Consider the following 14,769-nt stretch of genomic DNA (forward strand, 5'->3'; position numbering starts at 1 on the left):
GACAACTTACATTAGGTTGATAGATACGTTACCCCTTCCCACTTCGTTGAAACTTTAGTTGATTACAGAACTTAACCCGCTACGAAGTGACGCTCCGAAATAGCACGGCCCTTCCATTTTGGCATCGTGCACGCAAACGTGCACGCGCCAAATCACATCATCATAACTGTCGTAGATATCTATCCGATCACCGGCTTCGACATACCCTTTGTATAAATTCATATTTCATAGTTTACTACTCCATTGCCTCCAAACAAATGTCAGAAGAATGTATGTGTGTTTATAGATATGGTCTATTGCTTTTGTTATTCCCAAATATATTTGGCAGGTTTGCCAGCTGAATTTTACGCCTCATAGTTATGAACAAAACGAACTTATACTTAGAAAAGCATAATGATTGCAGTAGACACTTAAAGGAACCAATGACTACAACAGTTTAGCGTCGCGTATATAGACAGTGCTTTATTTCTCGTATCATATAGTCACTTTAATAGGAAAGAGGACTTTAGAAAAAGAAAATAGATCTTTGGCCAAAATTATGTTTTGTCACACAGAAGTGTGATCACAAGCAGTACCTAAGTTATACTTTTATTTGAAGCAGAGCAAGAAGCGGCGCTTTATGATTAACAGAATGGAACCGAAGTTATGGTGTCACTCTCACAGGATAATGTCTTACCTCAACAGCCATGGCTGTGACCCATATTATCGCTATTTTCCTTCTCGTTATCCTTTTTATAATCTTGATCCCTTCGTTTTCTTTGAACGATCCACATAATAAGCTTGCGCCGATTCTACAGTTGCAGACGTGTTTGCTTTAAGGTGGCTATCTCTCAAGGATACCATAAGAGAAAACCTACATTGCGAGAAAGGTTAGAAATGATCTAGTAATTACGATGGCTGGGACCCACAACGCATAGACCCTAAATAAGCGTATGCAGAGAGTCAATGCCAAATTAACTGCATATATTTGTTAAATTAATTCACTTTTGATGATATGCTTGACAAAAAGTATGGTACTGCGCTGGCAACATTTAAAAAAAAAACGGACCAATCTAAATATCTAATTAGTTAGTCTTTTCAATATCAATAACACACCCCAAGCAATTTTTTTTCTCACTTAGTCTTTTAGGATATCTGATAGCAGCACATTTAACTTAGAAAATTTATAAGTACTCGGTAAATAAATTGCTTAGAATTTAGTTTCCTTTTGTTACTTCTTTTTTACTTAATAGCAACTCCATGTTATTCTAATTGTAACTTAAAAGTTCAACTCGAATGAATCAATAGAATTTCATATTTCCAATTAAACTATCTCATAAAACGTTCTGGTATAAGAATCAAATTAGGATGCCTTAGAATTTGTTTGACCGAATGTCTGGACTGGAAAATTCGTACTTGAATCTTTTCTTCAACCTTTAAAAACCTTTCATTTGTAGTTCAAAAGTTGTACCAAATCGAACATTAAATTACAAATCATCACCCTGGCCATTGAGACGAATGCGCAGCATCGAACATTAGCGATAGACTTGCAAGTACACGCAGCTCGGCACTTTCCGCTTTAATATCAGCGTATATAAACGTGAAACGTCCACACTTTAGTAAGCATGAAGGACCAATATATAAGAAACAGCTTCAAATAACAGGGTTCAGTAATACCCTGCCGGTCCTGAGATACTTATCCATTTGTGACCATGGAAGAAAGAAAGGTCGATTCGTTATTCGAAAGGCGAAGAAGAGCAGCGGATAGTGATTTATATAGACATACGTTTTGCTTCATCATATTTATTTGTATGGCTTTTTTTCTAGAGCTTCCAGGCGTTCCGCATCATTAGATCAAAGTACAGGTCTTCATCAATTGAGGCACTCACACCAGAGTAGTAGTCAAGGAATTCGTCCCATGTCACCTGTATATGCACAGAATTAAAGCACAATTAATCTGGCGCTTGTCAAATAATCACATTTTGGCAGTACCTATATACCCCCGGACATCGATACGGAAGGTTCTCTAAGGCTCAAAGCTCACGGCAGCTGTCATAGCTCAATCAAATCATAACAATCCTCGACTAGGTCATTTCTAGCAGACTCATTTTTCAGCCTAATAGCTAAACAGATACACCAATGTAATATATAAAGGATTTACTGTACATATTTATGTTAATGAAAAACAGTTACTGAAATGTTTCGTATAACTCTAAAATCCTGTAGAATTTTCTGTGTTCATGCCATTAAGTATCGACAGACTGAACGAGCGAACGATGGCAAATGCACAGGCGAAAATGACCATTGAAATGGCCAAAATTGATCCCAAGGATAGACAAATAAAAACCCCAACCCAATGCTAAAGACCATAAAAAGGCATAATTACTGCTTACAGATTGCTCTTTCATTATCAAGAGAAGCAGTGAAATGGTCGACCTGAAGGACAGGAAACGAACGGTGAAAGATTGAGGGGTTGCTCTCACAATTGCGCCTACTGTACAACAAAATGTACCACCACCCCTGTATTCTGTTCTGACATTGGGGAGAACTTGCCCCACCTAACACTCATGGGTAGGGCAAAGTCGCTAGGCTTTGCGCGTATGTACGTGCACATTTGTCAATGGAACAACTATTTTAAATAACACTACCTTAAGGATATATACGTACGTGCACTTTTAATAACTTGTTTTTTTGTTGTTTTTTTTTGTTGTCTGAGAAATTCAAATGAAAATATTGGCCAAAAATGATTGAGTATATCAAAGGAATGGTGTCCAACGGGGTCAATGGAAGTTTTAATTAGACGAAAGAGCTGAATGTACACTGAACTCGTATGTTACTGTTCTATGTCAAAGTTTAACCCACAAAAACACGGTGAGCTCTAAAGCATATTTTCGTTATAGGTTCTAACCTTATAGGTTAAGATGTGTGACTTGAATAATAAGGCTAGCTGTATCTTATAGAGCGGAGCGGAACACATGTTTAGACCGTTAGACTATAGGCTGAGAATATAAAGCGGTTTTATGAAACAATTTATACTAGAGACATATGTCTGTCTGAATGGAGTGATAGATACAGAAAAATTAATCCGTTTCGTCCAATACCTTTCCGTCCTGTATACCGCCCTGCTCAAATACGTTCAAGAACTTCGTAAGGATCTCTCTCTCTGTCTTTGTGCCGTTCTGATAATCTGGATGAGCCTTGACATTGTAGGTGCCTTTGACATCTTCGTACGTCACGACTCCGTCGCCTGTTTTATCCATCTTCTTGAAAGCCTTTTCAATAACTGAGATTCGAGTCGCATTTAGCGGGGGCTGAAATTAAACATGTATTTAGTACAAATTTTGCTCACACCCACTTACCACCCCGTAGGCATTATTGCCTGAGTGAAAAAAAAACCCCTCTCACAAAAATTTTCGCATTAAATGGAGTAAAAACGAAGTGCGTCTCAGCTGTGCAGAAATCACTTCGATACTCAGTATTGACTAATAAACCTTTGGCAAGAAGGTTTTCCAATAAAACTGTTACCATTCGCGTATTTATCCGTCATCTACGTCTCAGCTTTGTATACATATAGCTATTATGTATGTCCGCTCGACATATCGCTCTGAACGAAAGCCTTTCAAATTCGGAGCTCCACAGAAGTTGGTCCGATCGAGATACATCTTAATGTATAGAAACATGAATGTTCCCTTCTCGTTAACGTTATTCCGGCGGCGTCAATGCTGTTACTGTACTTTTTTGATGAAAAATAACAAAAACACTTAATCTCAACCCGTTGAACGCTCAGCGATAGTCAAACTTTGTATCCTTTTTGCTCCTGGCCTTTCACGATCTTTTCAGCCTAAAGCGCTGAAAACGGCGAAAGTAATAAATAGGCTGCGTTCACAGCCTAGGCGTGGCACTGAGCCAAGGACAAAGACCACAATAATAGTGATAGGAGGAGGTCGCTTCTGAAGCATTGCCTTTCTAGTTGTTCGTACTGCACGGACCCCTTAACCACACCCACCCAGTATATAGAGGATCTGACTAAATGGAAATAATTTACCTGATACCAGTAGAAGTTTCTACAACCATTTCCCCTAAGTCTTTCATATGGGTACGGGTTAGATGTATTATTGAACGCACACACATGTCCAATATAATATATATACAAATGTTGGCAACCTTTTTCGGTACAGATATTTACAATAATAGCTCGAGACAATAATTTCTAGGTTAAATAAAATCTCTTGGGTGGAGTGAATATTGGTCACTCATCAACAAGGATTTGACGTTCGCACCGTTTACCTGAAAACACTTATTGAACAGGCACGTCCAGCAAGTAACAAAGTTCTCTGGAGTTGCCGGAAAGCATTACTTAGAAACTGACGTGGTATACTATCAACGAGCCCATGAGAACCACTATATCAATAATAGAACAGTGCAGCAGGCTACTGTCCCCACAGAACAATTTCTGCACCCTAAACCCTCTAAAATAGTTTCAGTAAGTGGCCTGAGGAGAAGGTAACTTATAATTCGCAGTTTCTAGATAAGACAGATGTTCCAATTAATATTTGTTTCATGCAAAATTTCCTATATAGCTTATAGGAAGAACTTACAATTGTATTTCATTACGGCTGTTGTTAAGAAGCAGATAGTCTTGAATTCTTTACGTATCAGTAAGCAGCAGTTGTTACATATATATACACAGAACCGTTGAAAAAGTAGTTGACGTGCTGAAATGCCTTTAAAGAAAGCTTACCTAAAGATTAAGCTGAAGCGCTTTAAAGATGAATGATAATGCACAAACGTTATTACGGTGAAGGCAACACATTCTGCACAAGTCCATGGAAAAATTTGTGCTGCTTATACTGAAAATACGTTACGGGCCCATGATACCCAAATGAATAATCCAATGCTAGTTCTGTGGTTTTTGTTCTAGGAATTTTAATGCCGGAAATGCTCCTCGTAGTGGTCGATTGATTCCGACGGGAAAAGTCGATGAAATGATGGCGAATGTTCGGCCATGACACTGACAAAAAATTAAACAGACTCAAACCATTTAAAGAAAACTGGCTTTAGAAAAAGATTCAATACCACTGATAACATAAGCGAATTCCCTTGATCGTATTTCTATTTGCGAAACACTAAAGATGCTCAATGAAATCGGGCCATTTTTGAAGCGGTTATTGATGGGTGATAAAGAGTCAACCATACAAAACAGTTATACGCAAAAAAGTGCGCTTCACAATCTACGGCAAGGCCCAGACTGACGCCACTGTAGTTGACGCTATGTGCTCGGCGGATATAGAAAGGCATCGTGTACTATAAATTGCTGCCTCCTGGATTTGGACCTCTACTGCAAAAACTAACAAAAAGCCATTGAAAAAAATCGGCCGGAATCGGTGAACAGAGGGACGTTGTGTTCCACCGTGACAATGTCACGCCACCTACATCTACGTGGGTTGAGAAATTTGAATGCATCCGCTGTATAATCTGGTCTTTACAGTGTCTGACGATCATCTCGTTCAGATTGTGCAGAACTCCCTTAATGGTCTTAATTTAGTTTTAACAGAAACATGCAAACGTCACTTATCACAGTGTCTCGCTAAGGAACCATAAAAATTTACGATAATAAGATTATGGTATATCGAGGAAAATGGCAAAAGGTGATCGATTGAGTAATACTGTCTTGATATACAAAAAAAATATTCAGTTTAATTTTGGGTTAGGAACGAAGAGTACTTTTCCGAAAACCCTATATAAAAACCGTATATAAATTTCATATATGTAGAAGCTATGCATATACTTATAATTTATCACTATATTGGTCACTGTGCCCGCAGGCAAAACAAATGTATATTTAACATTCTCAGAAGATAATATCTAGACTTCATAGATGAAGTTGAGAAGTCGGATCAAAGCGTACTTCGTCATTATGTTTACCCAGTAAAGTCGATTGGTCTATTTTTTGTCGTTCTTTAGCCCACTGTTTACACCCATCAAATAATATGAACAAACTTGCATGAATGATCATAGTTTTGTTATCATTGTTATTTTTACTTGTGGCAGGTTAACTTTTAGCCGTTGGAGTTCGTAGCGCGTGTATAGATCCGCGGGGAGGATCCGAACGGACAGAAAAGTGAGCTGGTTCCATTTAGATCTCTTGTCAATGTCGCCAAACGAGGGCCGCTTTTCTCCACGCTCGACAGTGGCCTCTAAATAGCCTCTACAGTGTAGCACTATGATAGCAGAGTAACAAAAGGGTATGATCAAGGTCCTGTGAGCCCATAGGTTCTATATACCCTATCTAATAACAACGTAGGCTCATAAGAAACGAGACCTCGGATAAGAATAAGCAGCTTGTGGGTGCCGCAATGGTCTACACAATAAAGGTCTGTAGAAAGTTCCTGTAGAATTTTATATCCGTTAACAGAACATGCTAATTTAAAACACATAATTATAGTCAAATATGTTCTTATAAAAACACTCAAATAACTGAACTAATGGAGATAAAGGTTACATTAGCAAGCACACTAATAATCTTTTAGATCTTGTCCATGTTTAAGTTTAAGGGTATTTATTATGCTAAGGCTTTGCATACGAATAGCATTGCAGTTATTATTGTTACCGACAGTCTTAAGTTTTGGCAATTAACGTATTTTTGACAAAAAAAAGTTGCACCTATCTCAAGTCGAGTAGAAAATAAACCTCGTTATGAGACCATTTGAAGGGTTTACGTTCCCGGCATTATTGTTAATGTGTAGCTGCGAAACCTGTCGATGCGTCAGTTGTAAATCAGAAGTATGCCTGCTTTCTTCTAATAATAGTTGTATGTACTGTAGTCCAAAAGCAGGCCACTAACAAATGTAGATTAGCAGAAGTACGCGTATTCTCGACCTTTGAATACGTCCTGTCGTGAGTCGACGTCATAGTCAGACCAATCAATTCTCTCAATAGACCCAACGTAACAAACGATTGATACTGGACGTACGGACTTTACGACTTTAGCTGTATATTTACGTATGTGGAAGCTGTAAACAAAATCTTCAGCAGGAACAATTATTAAACAAAGCTAGCCCCTTTTGAGTAGCTCGCACGAAGTAACTAATAAAAATTTTGAACAATTCAGAAGAAAGGACAGCAATAGCAAATGGACTTACACGATTAGGACTACACAAACCACATTGTCTACATGCTGCGTGCTTTTAAAGCCTCTCCAATGGCTGGATGGCCTATACTCAAGTCGAGTGCTAGTATCATAGTTGAGAAGCCTTGTACTATAGGGGGCAGTCTTCTGTGTGAAGCCCAGTGGCCTCTATTATTGTATCAGTCATCATTTTCTAGTTGGGAATAGCGCATCCTTTATGACAGACATAGAAAAATCCGTTATAAATGATAATTTGAATATCATTCACCACCGATGGCTACCGCGCGTGGAACGTAGGCGTGGCTGAGTATTTGTAAAGGCATGATGCTGATGTTGTTTACGTCAAATAAGCTTATGTGAATACATTACACATAATATGCGTATATAGCAGCCCCTCATTGTTGTCGGATACTCGAGCCTATTTAAGATTTGTCAAATCAAAATTGTGCGTCTTCAGGCGATATAGCTTACGAGTTCAATGGCTACGCAGATATGTCATACATAGCTCAATGTATTACAGTTTCACAGCATATAGCTTTTGTTTCTTAAACCATCAGAGCTTTGCTTCACCGGAGGTCTCTATGTTCTAGCACAAGCACGAGTGGGTAAGTAACAACAGGCAGCGTAAACACGCAAATATGTGGAATAGAGTCCCGAAAGCACGAAAGAAACAACAAGTAATTCAGAAAAACGTCACAAATACAGTGTTATCTCATTTCCATATTGAAATGAATATATTGTACGCTGCGTAATGCGGCATATTGTGGTATGGAGAACCACAACAGGAGCAAGTAAAAGTTTTAAAAGCCGCAAGAACAAGGTTTACGCGTCACCGTTGGATAAGTCATATAATATATATTACCACGGCTGCTTTCAATTCATCAGCTTTGCTCACGTTCAAACTTGCGCGCCACACGCTGACCGGTTCGCCCATTTAGTGCATGCATTCGTAAATCAATTTATGTATATATATATTTATGTAATAATTAACAAATTAGGCGACGATGGAATGACTTATGCGATAGAATTGCCTAGGTTTATATCGTACGGCAAAAATCGAAAATATCATCGGCCCAACTTACTCGTATGCGTTTGAGAAATTCGTCGAAGCTAAGAGTTCCGGAGTGATCTGAATCGAAGATATCAAACAGTTCACGAGCTTCGTCATCCGAGAGCTGCTCACGAAGTCCGCTGTCATCAAGTCCTTTGGCGAACTCGTCTCGAGACAAATCGCCCGAGTTGTTATCATCCATTCGCAGGAACATTCTGTTAAGGGAACACGCAGACAGATAGAGGAAGAGGAGAGGCATGAAGAAAAGGCACAGAGGCGAGCGCAATTACGGACAGCCGTGCGTATGTGAAGATTATCATTTCCAAACAGCATCGTCGCTAAACGCCCTGAAGCCTACCGTGACAGCCAAAGATAACTTGGATCGCGGTGGCTAGTTCTTTGATAGACTTAGTGTATACCGCCATCGTCGCCTAAAAACTCCTGACAACCCATTTTAATTCGTTTCCTTCGTAATGTTCCATAATGCTGTAAATTCGTTTATCGTTAAAGTTTCAATTAAAGACAATAATATCGGCTCGTCGCTTTTGCTCTGGAAAGTAGACTGTTTTCGTTCGACATTTATCGTTCCATTGTCGTTTACAGCCAGAGTTGAATAGGATTAGTAAGCTTCATGGGCATTATTCAACACTTCCCAGTACTATTTGGGTAACAAGGTATACTTTCAAAGAGCTTTACTTGACCTTTCTCGTTCCAATAATGATCAGCATCACTTTTACTCATTATTGTCGAATGTTAACTCGTAGAGACGGTTAGCGTTTTGGTCGAATTCCAAATTGCTTAAACATTACGAACACATGCTTATTCAAAGCAAAAAGACTTACTCTATACGAATTTAATTTGATTTATATCTATGTTTCAATTACTGTAGAATACTCACGACGGCTATCTATATGGGCAAAGCCCACAATCAGGCAAGATACCTAACCAAACGACCGAGCTAGATAGGCGAATTTTTTTTTTTTTTTGATGATTGCGCAGCGGAGCACCATCACACAGTGGCCTATATGCTCGCATCAGTCAATCAGTTACTTCTAATAGTTACACTGGAATGGACGGCCGCAAACGTGCCCAACATTCAACTCAGGTATATGCGCACGCCCGTTGGGGTCTACAGGTACTAACAAGGCCGTAGCTAGACTACAGGTTTGCTACGTGCGCTCACTCTGTCGATAGTGCCCTTTTTTGTTGCTGTTCCTTCGCCTAGCTCGCTGTTCAAGTTACTTGATAGTCTATGAGTTGATACATTACACTTCTCACTGCCGATTTGAGATAGTAGCGATCAGAAGAAAATATGAGGATTCAGGCAATTCGCACGAATCAGTTTCAGAAACTATCGCTCACATCTTATGTATGTAATTATCATTTGTAGGCATATACGATTGTCATCTGTTCTACTTCTGCGAATGGCTTCATGCGGTCCTGCATCTACCGCTGTCCGCGTACGTCTTTTTTGTCATGTTATTCTACTGATTTTATCATTGGCTTTACCATGACTTCCTTGGTAGTAACAAGCCTCGTCGCATCGGCCGATCCAAAGCCCAACGCCTCATGTGCAGCATAGGAAACAATGTTATTGTCACTATAAATCAAAAATTGTTTAGTACTATCCAACCTAGTTAGAAAGGATCGAGCGTCACGACAGTTGAACAAAAGACGTTTAGCTCCCGCATACAAATCAGAAAGGGGCCTGTTATAGTTACGATATCAAAACAGGAATACAGGGTACACCTTAACTAGGCTAGGAAGAAAAATCGATAAGGCCCAGGTAATGAGGTTGCTCGCTATAAACATCCGCAAGGAGCAGCTCCAATACCAAACTTCGTACAACAGAGCCTACTAGTCGGCGCTAAATTTAAATGTACAGTACAAGATTTTATGCAGTAAGAAGCTTCAAAACTCTGTCTTCAAGATTTCACCTCGAATCGAATTTGACCGCTTTTCCTTTTCAAGATGAAGATTGTTTTTCTCGCGCTGACATTTAAGTCATATACGGAGTACGACCCCGAATTGACGGCATAATTATCTGTGAAGAGCTGTTTTCCACAAAAAATTTTTGTAGCCTGGCAATCGCGTGGCCTGACAAAAATTTATTAAAAATTAAATTGTACACGGAATATCTAAGGCCTGTTATACCTATTAGATCATGTACTTGAATAATAAGTAAAATCTAAACGCAGTGAATTACCGTCAAGTTGACATGCATTAGACGAAGTAGGAAAAAAGGTTTTAATTAATAGGATTACTAAAAGACTCTTGCGTTTTAGCTCTTCGAATTATCGCTGATGGATATATGGGAACCAAAATACTAGTTATTTTTTCTATCATTTGCAAATTAGGCCGAGAAAAAGATACGGATTATACTGCTTTTGATTGCTACTGTGCATACATATGGTCATGTATACGTATGTATGTCCAATTTCCACTTACCGTCTTAGCCCGAGGATGCCACTAGCACCCCGTTGTAGGCAGAGTAAACGGATTTTCTCGAGCACATCTTTTACGTGAAGTAGTTGGCTTTGGGCCCGAAGTCGCATCTGCAGCTCGTTGTTAGACTGGGCTGTCAAGGGCCGGGGCATCTTGCTTGCAATCAGCGACGAAGTCTTACCTTCATTCATCGTCAATAAAGTTTAAACAGGCGCTAGCTTCAGTAACGTGCTTATTTGTGATTACCCGTCACCTTCCTCTGTTTACAACTCTGAGCCCTTTAACGACTCTTATAAAGCCGCATTTACTACGAGTACGACTCACTTCGTAACATTACACAATATTTTAGGGATTGCTCTACGAGCAATATTCAAAAACGCTAGCACATTTTCCATACACCTAGAAGCCTTTCTGATCATTTAGTTTTTTCCTGCTGTTTTTGCAAGTCGCCGACGACTTTTCACAGCTTTGTAATCCAATGCTGAGCTAAGCGACTATTTAGGCGAAGCACCACGTGCTTATTATACGTAATCAAATTCCAGACAATTAAATTCACACCACTGCCCAAAACTTATAGCACATGTCATCAACGTCGTACACTTAGGCTCTATGAAACCTGGCCTGGCTTTTTTCCGCCATTGCACCACTTTGTACAGCGGACACTCAGTGATTGTGAGCACAAGCTTCTCGTTACGTCTGATAGTGGCCACCTCGAGCCATCGGAGTCAGCGAACTGGGAGCGTCAACTTGGGCGTGTCCGGAATCTTGTCTGAACTATTATATGTGGGGGTTGTGTCACAACGCTGAACCGCTGCATAGATCGCCCCCACATAGCTGATGCGTGCCCAACTCACGATCGCAGCAGATGAATTTACTATAATATTAAACCAGTGCATATACACTGTAGCATCTGTGTTACGCAAATGCGCGCGAAGGTGCAGGCGGCTCAGGACAAAGCAGCTGGCCCGCTCATAGTAAGTTGCTCTTTATCTGAACGGACAGCATGCCAAACGAGCTAGCTATAGTATCATCAATATGGTCAGGCCAGATTGTAGCGGACATTTATTAGCTGCAACGCAGCCACCTTGTTCTGCTGATAGCGTTGCGGTAAGTAACGCAAATGAGGCACAAACACGGGGTCAGAACGGTCGGACGGGTTTGTGGGCCAGACTTAGCGCTCACATATGCCCTTATTTAATAATAATACGATACAAGCTGAATGGCCACACAGCTCGACTGGGGCCATCCTGAGAATTAGGCATAAGGGGTTTACTTGAACTAGATGAATTGTATCCCTTGAAGCGGGTATTACAGCTTAACGGAACTGCGTGATGTAGCATGACTGAATTATGTGAAACGGCTGCTGCTAAAGTACCAGATTCCTCAGTGTTGCTACCATTTTTCCTACTTTTGCCGGGACTGCGCCTGGTAGGCCGATGGCCATAAACGGTCGGACGTCGGTTTGAGGCCAGATTGACAGTTCAACGTAGCGCCACATCACCAGGAGCGGTTTCACAGTGACCGGCAGCCCACCGATCAACTAGCTTGCCCTATTATTGACCTTACATAGACACTATAATGACAATGACAGTATGGAATGCAGCAGTTGATACTTAATAATGTCTATGAATGACTCTAGTGCTTGCAGTAATGAATTGCACAGTGCTTTAAATATTACGTAGCAATAGAAATGGCAAAAAAAGAAGCTGGACAGTAGCAATCGTAACATTATTTTAAATTCAGTTAGTGCAAAAGCTGATTGTTAAGTTGCATTGCATTACCCATTGCGTTGCCCCGGTTGCGGAGTAACGTTGCCACAGCACGTAATCATCTGTCCTTGGAATTAATAACCGGCCGAGTTTTCTCTTTGAAACATCTCGGGCTAGAAGGTCGGATTCGCATTAGCGTTGGCCAGCTACTTGTTATACTTACACCAGTTTGCTGTGTCAGTAGTTTTTGTATTTTCTGTTAATCTAACCCCACCGGCGGGGCGAACTCTACACTTAGCCCACATAAACTAGGCATTATGCCTTGGTTGCGCCAGAATTACTTTTGCCCTTCACATATGAACTACTGCCACCACGAGAATCCAACTATGAATTATCAAGACAGCTACACAAACTTCCCAGCAGACTATATAATCGCGTGTTGCCAATCACACAGACGCTACTTAGTGAATATACGACGACTATATAACTCACCTACCGTGCAATAAGATTGTTGTTGAATGTAAACTTTCGACGAAGCAAAGCGGGTACGGCGCTAGGATAACGAAATGCACGGCTAAATCCTTGATGGGTGGCCTTCCAAAGCTCCAGCTTCTTCAGTCACTTATTTCGCTTGCTGTTTCCCTTTAGTCCAGTCTCTGAACTTACTGGTGATAATTTGTGAGAAACAAGTTGTCTTTGGCGCCACCGGTAGTGAATGTACGCACACAGCATCTAATATCTGTAAATGGATTTTGGTATATGGCGACTTCGTGTTCTGCGACGCTGCTGATGATCTTCAGCTGTCGAGATATAGGCTGACTTGACATGCGTGCAAGTTGCGCAGCGGAGACAGGTGAACGTAAGGTATCTTTTGGATTTCAGCAATTCAATAATACAAACGAAGCTTAATATTAGGGTAATGTTTAATACTGGTCTTTTGTTGAATATTCTATTAGGTTTACCCTGATCTTTCAAACCTGACACTTTTACGCTTAAGCAGTGAAAACCGTCGGTTTTATTGATTGATTATAAGCTGAAATAAGGTTTTTATTTTGTCACACCTATGTCACACTTTTTAGGGCTGTTCAGATTCTTTCATTGGTCAGGTGGTAGTTGACAACGTTTGGAAATTATCGTCGGTGGACAAAGGCCGCATTAACTTTTGCTGTTTATTCATCGAGTGCTAAATTTTCATACGAGTTTCGAGTTCGAGTACGCTTCGACTACTAACTGGGCTACAGATTTATGTAGAATTATGACTAGGTAGCTTGACTTCTTCGTTATTTGCTGGTTACCAACAACCGCGACACCGCCTGACTGACTTTAAGGAACGGAGGGAACGAAGGGACAGACATCAACAGCAAACGTCACACAGGCACCCAGAGCTCAAACAAGTTCCGCTTCACGGGCTTGCGGCAAGACGAGGTTCTCTTGTCTCACGATGACAACAATTCGATGTCGATCTGTAGTATAACAGCATAAGCAATCAACGGCAATCGATGCCGTCGACTGGTGCGCTCCTTCGATCGCCGCTCCAATGCCGACAATGCTGCAGTGGCATTCGCGGCAGCCATTAGTTAGACGAGACAACGTGAAACGTAGACGTAAATGGTGGGAAAGGTCCTGCTGCCTTCGATCCGGGGAAAGAGACTAAGTAAGCTTGCCCGTCTGCCTGCCTCTAACAGCGCTGCTACCCTGTCGGCTGGCACACTCCTAAGGACATAATGGCTAAAGGGATAAGGCGCTGCTGCTGCCGCCGCAGGCAGTCCTCGCAACTACCGCCGTCACCATTACTGCCAGCTAAAAGAGAACCGCCAAGAGCTGTTAGCTGGCAGCACAGGACGAAACGGCGCGCTCTCACCATAACAACCCCTCCGCCTTTTTAGTCGTATCGGCCTTTGCACCCGACCGATTTTATATAGCAAACTACTTCCTTCCGCTTGTTTGCGCCAGAAAGGCCACCTCCTTTTACAAGACCACGTAGACCTATTATAGAAACAGTGAAAGAAACGATATTTTATGGACAGCCGCGAATAGAAGGTGGTACAAGAATAAAAACGCAGAAAAACTCGACAGAGCCGCTTGACGCTGACGTGCGTCTGTTGAGTACAGGCAGTGGAGTCTAGAAATAGCCTCAGTTAAGCGCCGAGCGGTTAGCGATACACTAACAGTGGACAATGTCTTTGGTCTGTGTTGTCGAACAAAAGAATACGTATGTTCCGTATGGTGCGAAGAAACGAGAGCAGCCGAATGAGCGGCGCCGGCAATAGACATAGGTCACGATAGGACAGCACAAACAAGTTGCAAACGGTTCGCAATCGATTGTTATTATACTGCGGACTTTCAAAATTATTGAATATAGAAACTTTTTTCTTTTATGGGACTTTTCGAGTGCCTTTAGTGTTTCTATGAACACAGCTAGGCATATAATACGCATAGAATCCTGGATTTTTTGC

At 40.9% G+C, this 14,769-nt stretch overlaps 1 protein-coding gene across 7 annotated transcripts; it reads right to left on the reverse strand.

Annotated features, from left to right (window-relative positions):
• Positions 1–435: 435 nt before the first annotated feature.
• On the reverse strand, positions 436–14,091 carry LOC111252329 (calcyphosin-like protein). 7 transcript variants are annotated; one of them, XM_022810047.2, is made up of 7 exons: positions 13,636–14,091; positions 12,810–13,181; positions 12,386–12,486; positions 10,608–10,785; positions 8,191–8,374; positions 3,081–3,290; positions 436–1,904 (listed from the first exon to the last, which is right to left on the reverse strand). In XM_022810047.2, the coding sequence occupies exons 3-7, from the start codon at positions 12,387–12,389 to the stop codon at positions 1,803–1,805; spliced, it is 678 nt and encodes a 225-aa protein (XP_022665782.1). In that variant the 5' UTR covers positions 12,390–12,486; positions 12,810–13,181; positions 13,636–14,091; the 3' UTR covers positions 436–1,802. The 7 variants fall into 7 exon arrangements, with proteins under 7 accessions (XP_022665782.1, XP_022665772.1, XP_022665763.1 ...); XM_022810037.2 differs by having other exon boundaries at positions 13,545–14,091; XM_022810028.2 differs by having other exon boundaries at positions 13,375–14,091.
• Positions 14,092–14,769: the final 678 nt, after the last annotated feature.

Source organism: Varroa destructor, unplaced genomic scaffold (assembly GCF_002443255.2).
Source record: "Varroa destructor unplaced genomic scaffold, Vdes_3.0 BEIS01000001.1, whole genome shotgun sequence".
Classification (NCBI taxonomy): domain Eukaryota; kingdom Metazoa; phylum Arthropoda; class Arachnida; order Mesostigmata; family Varroidae; genus Varroa; species Varroa destructor.

Coding starts and splice junctions, on each gene's coding strand:
- LOC111252329 (XM_022810047.2), bottom strand. Junction 3,291..8,190: donor AATTTCTCAAACGCATACGA/GTAAGTTGGGCC, acceptor GTTTAATTTCAG/CCCCCGCTAAATGCGACTCG. Junction 1,905..3,080: donor GCGGTATACAGGACGGAAAG/GTATTGGACGAA, acceptor GTGCATATACAG/GTGACATGGGACGAATTCCT.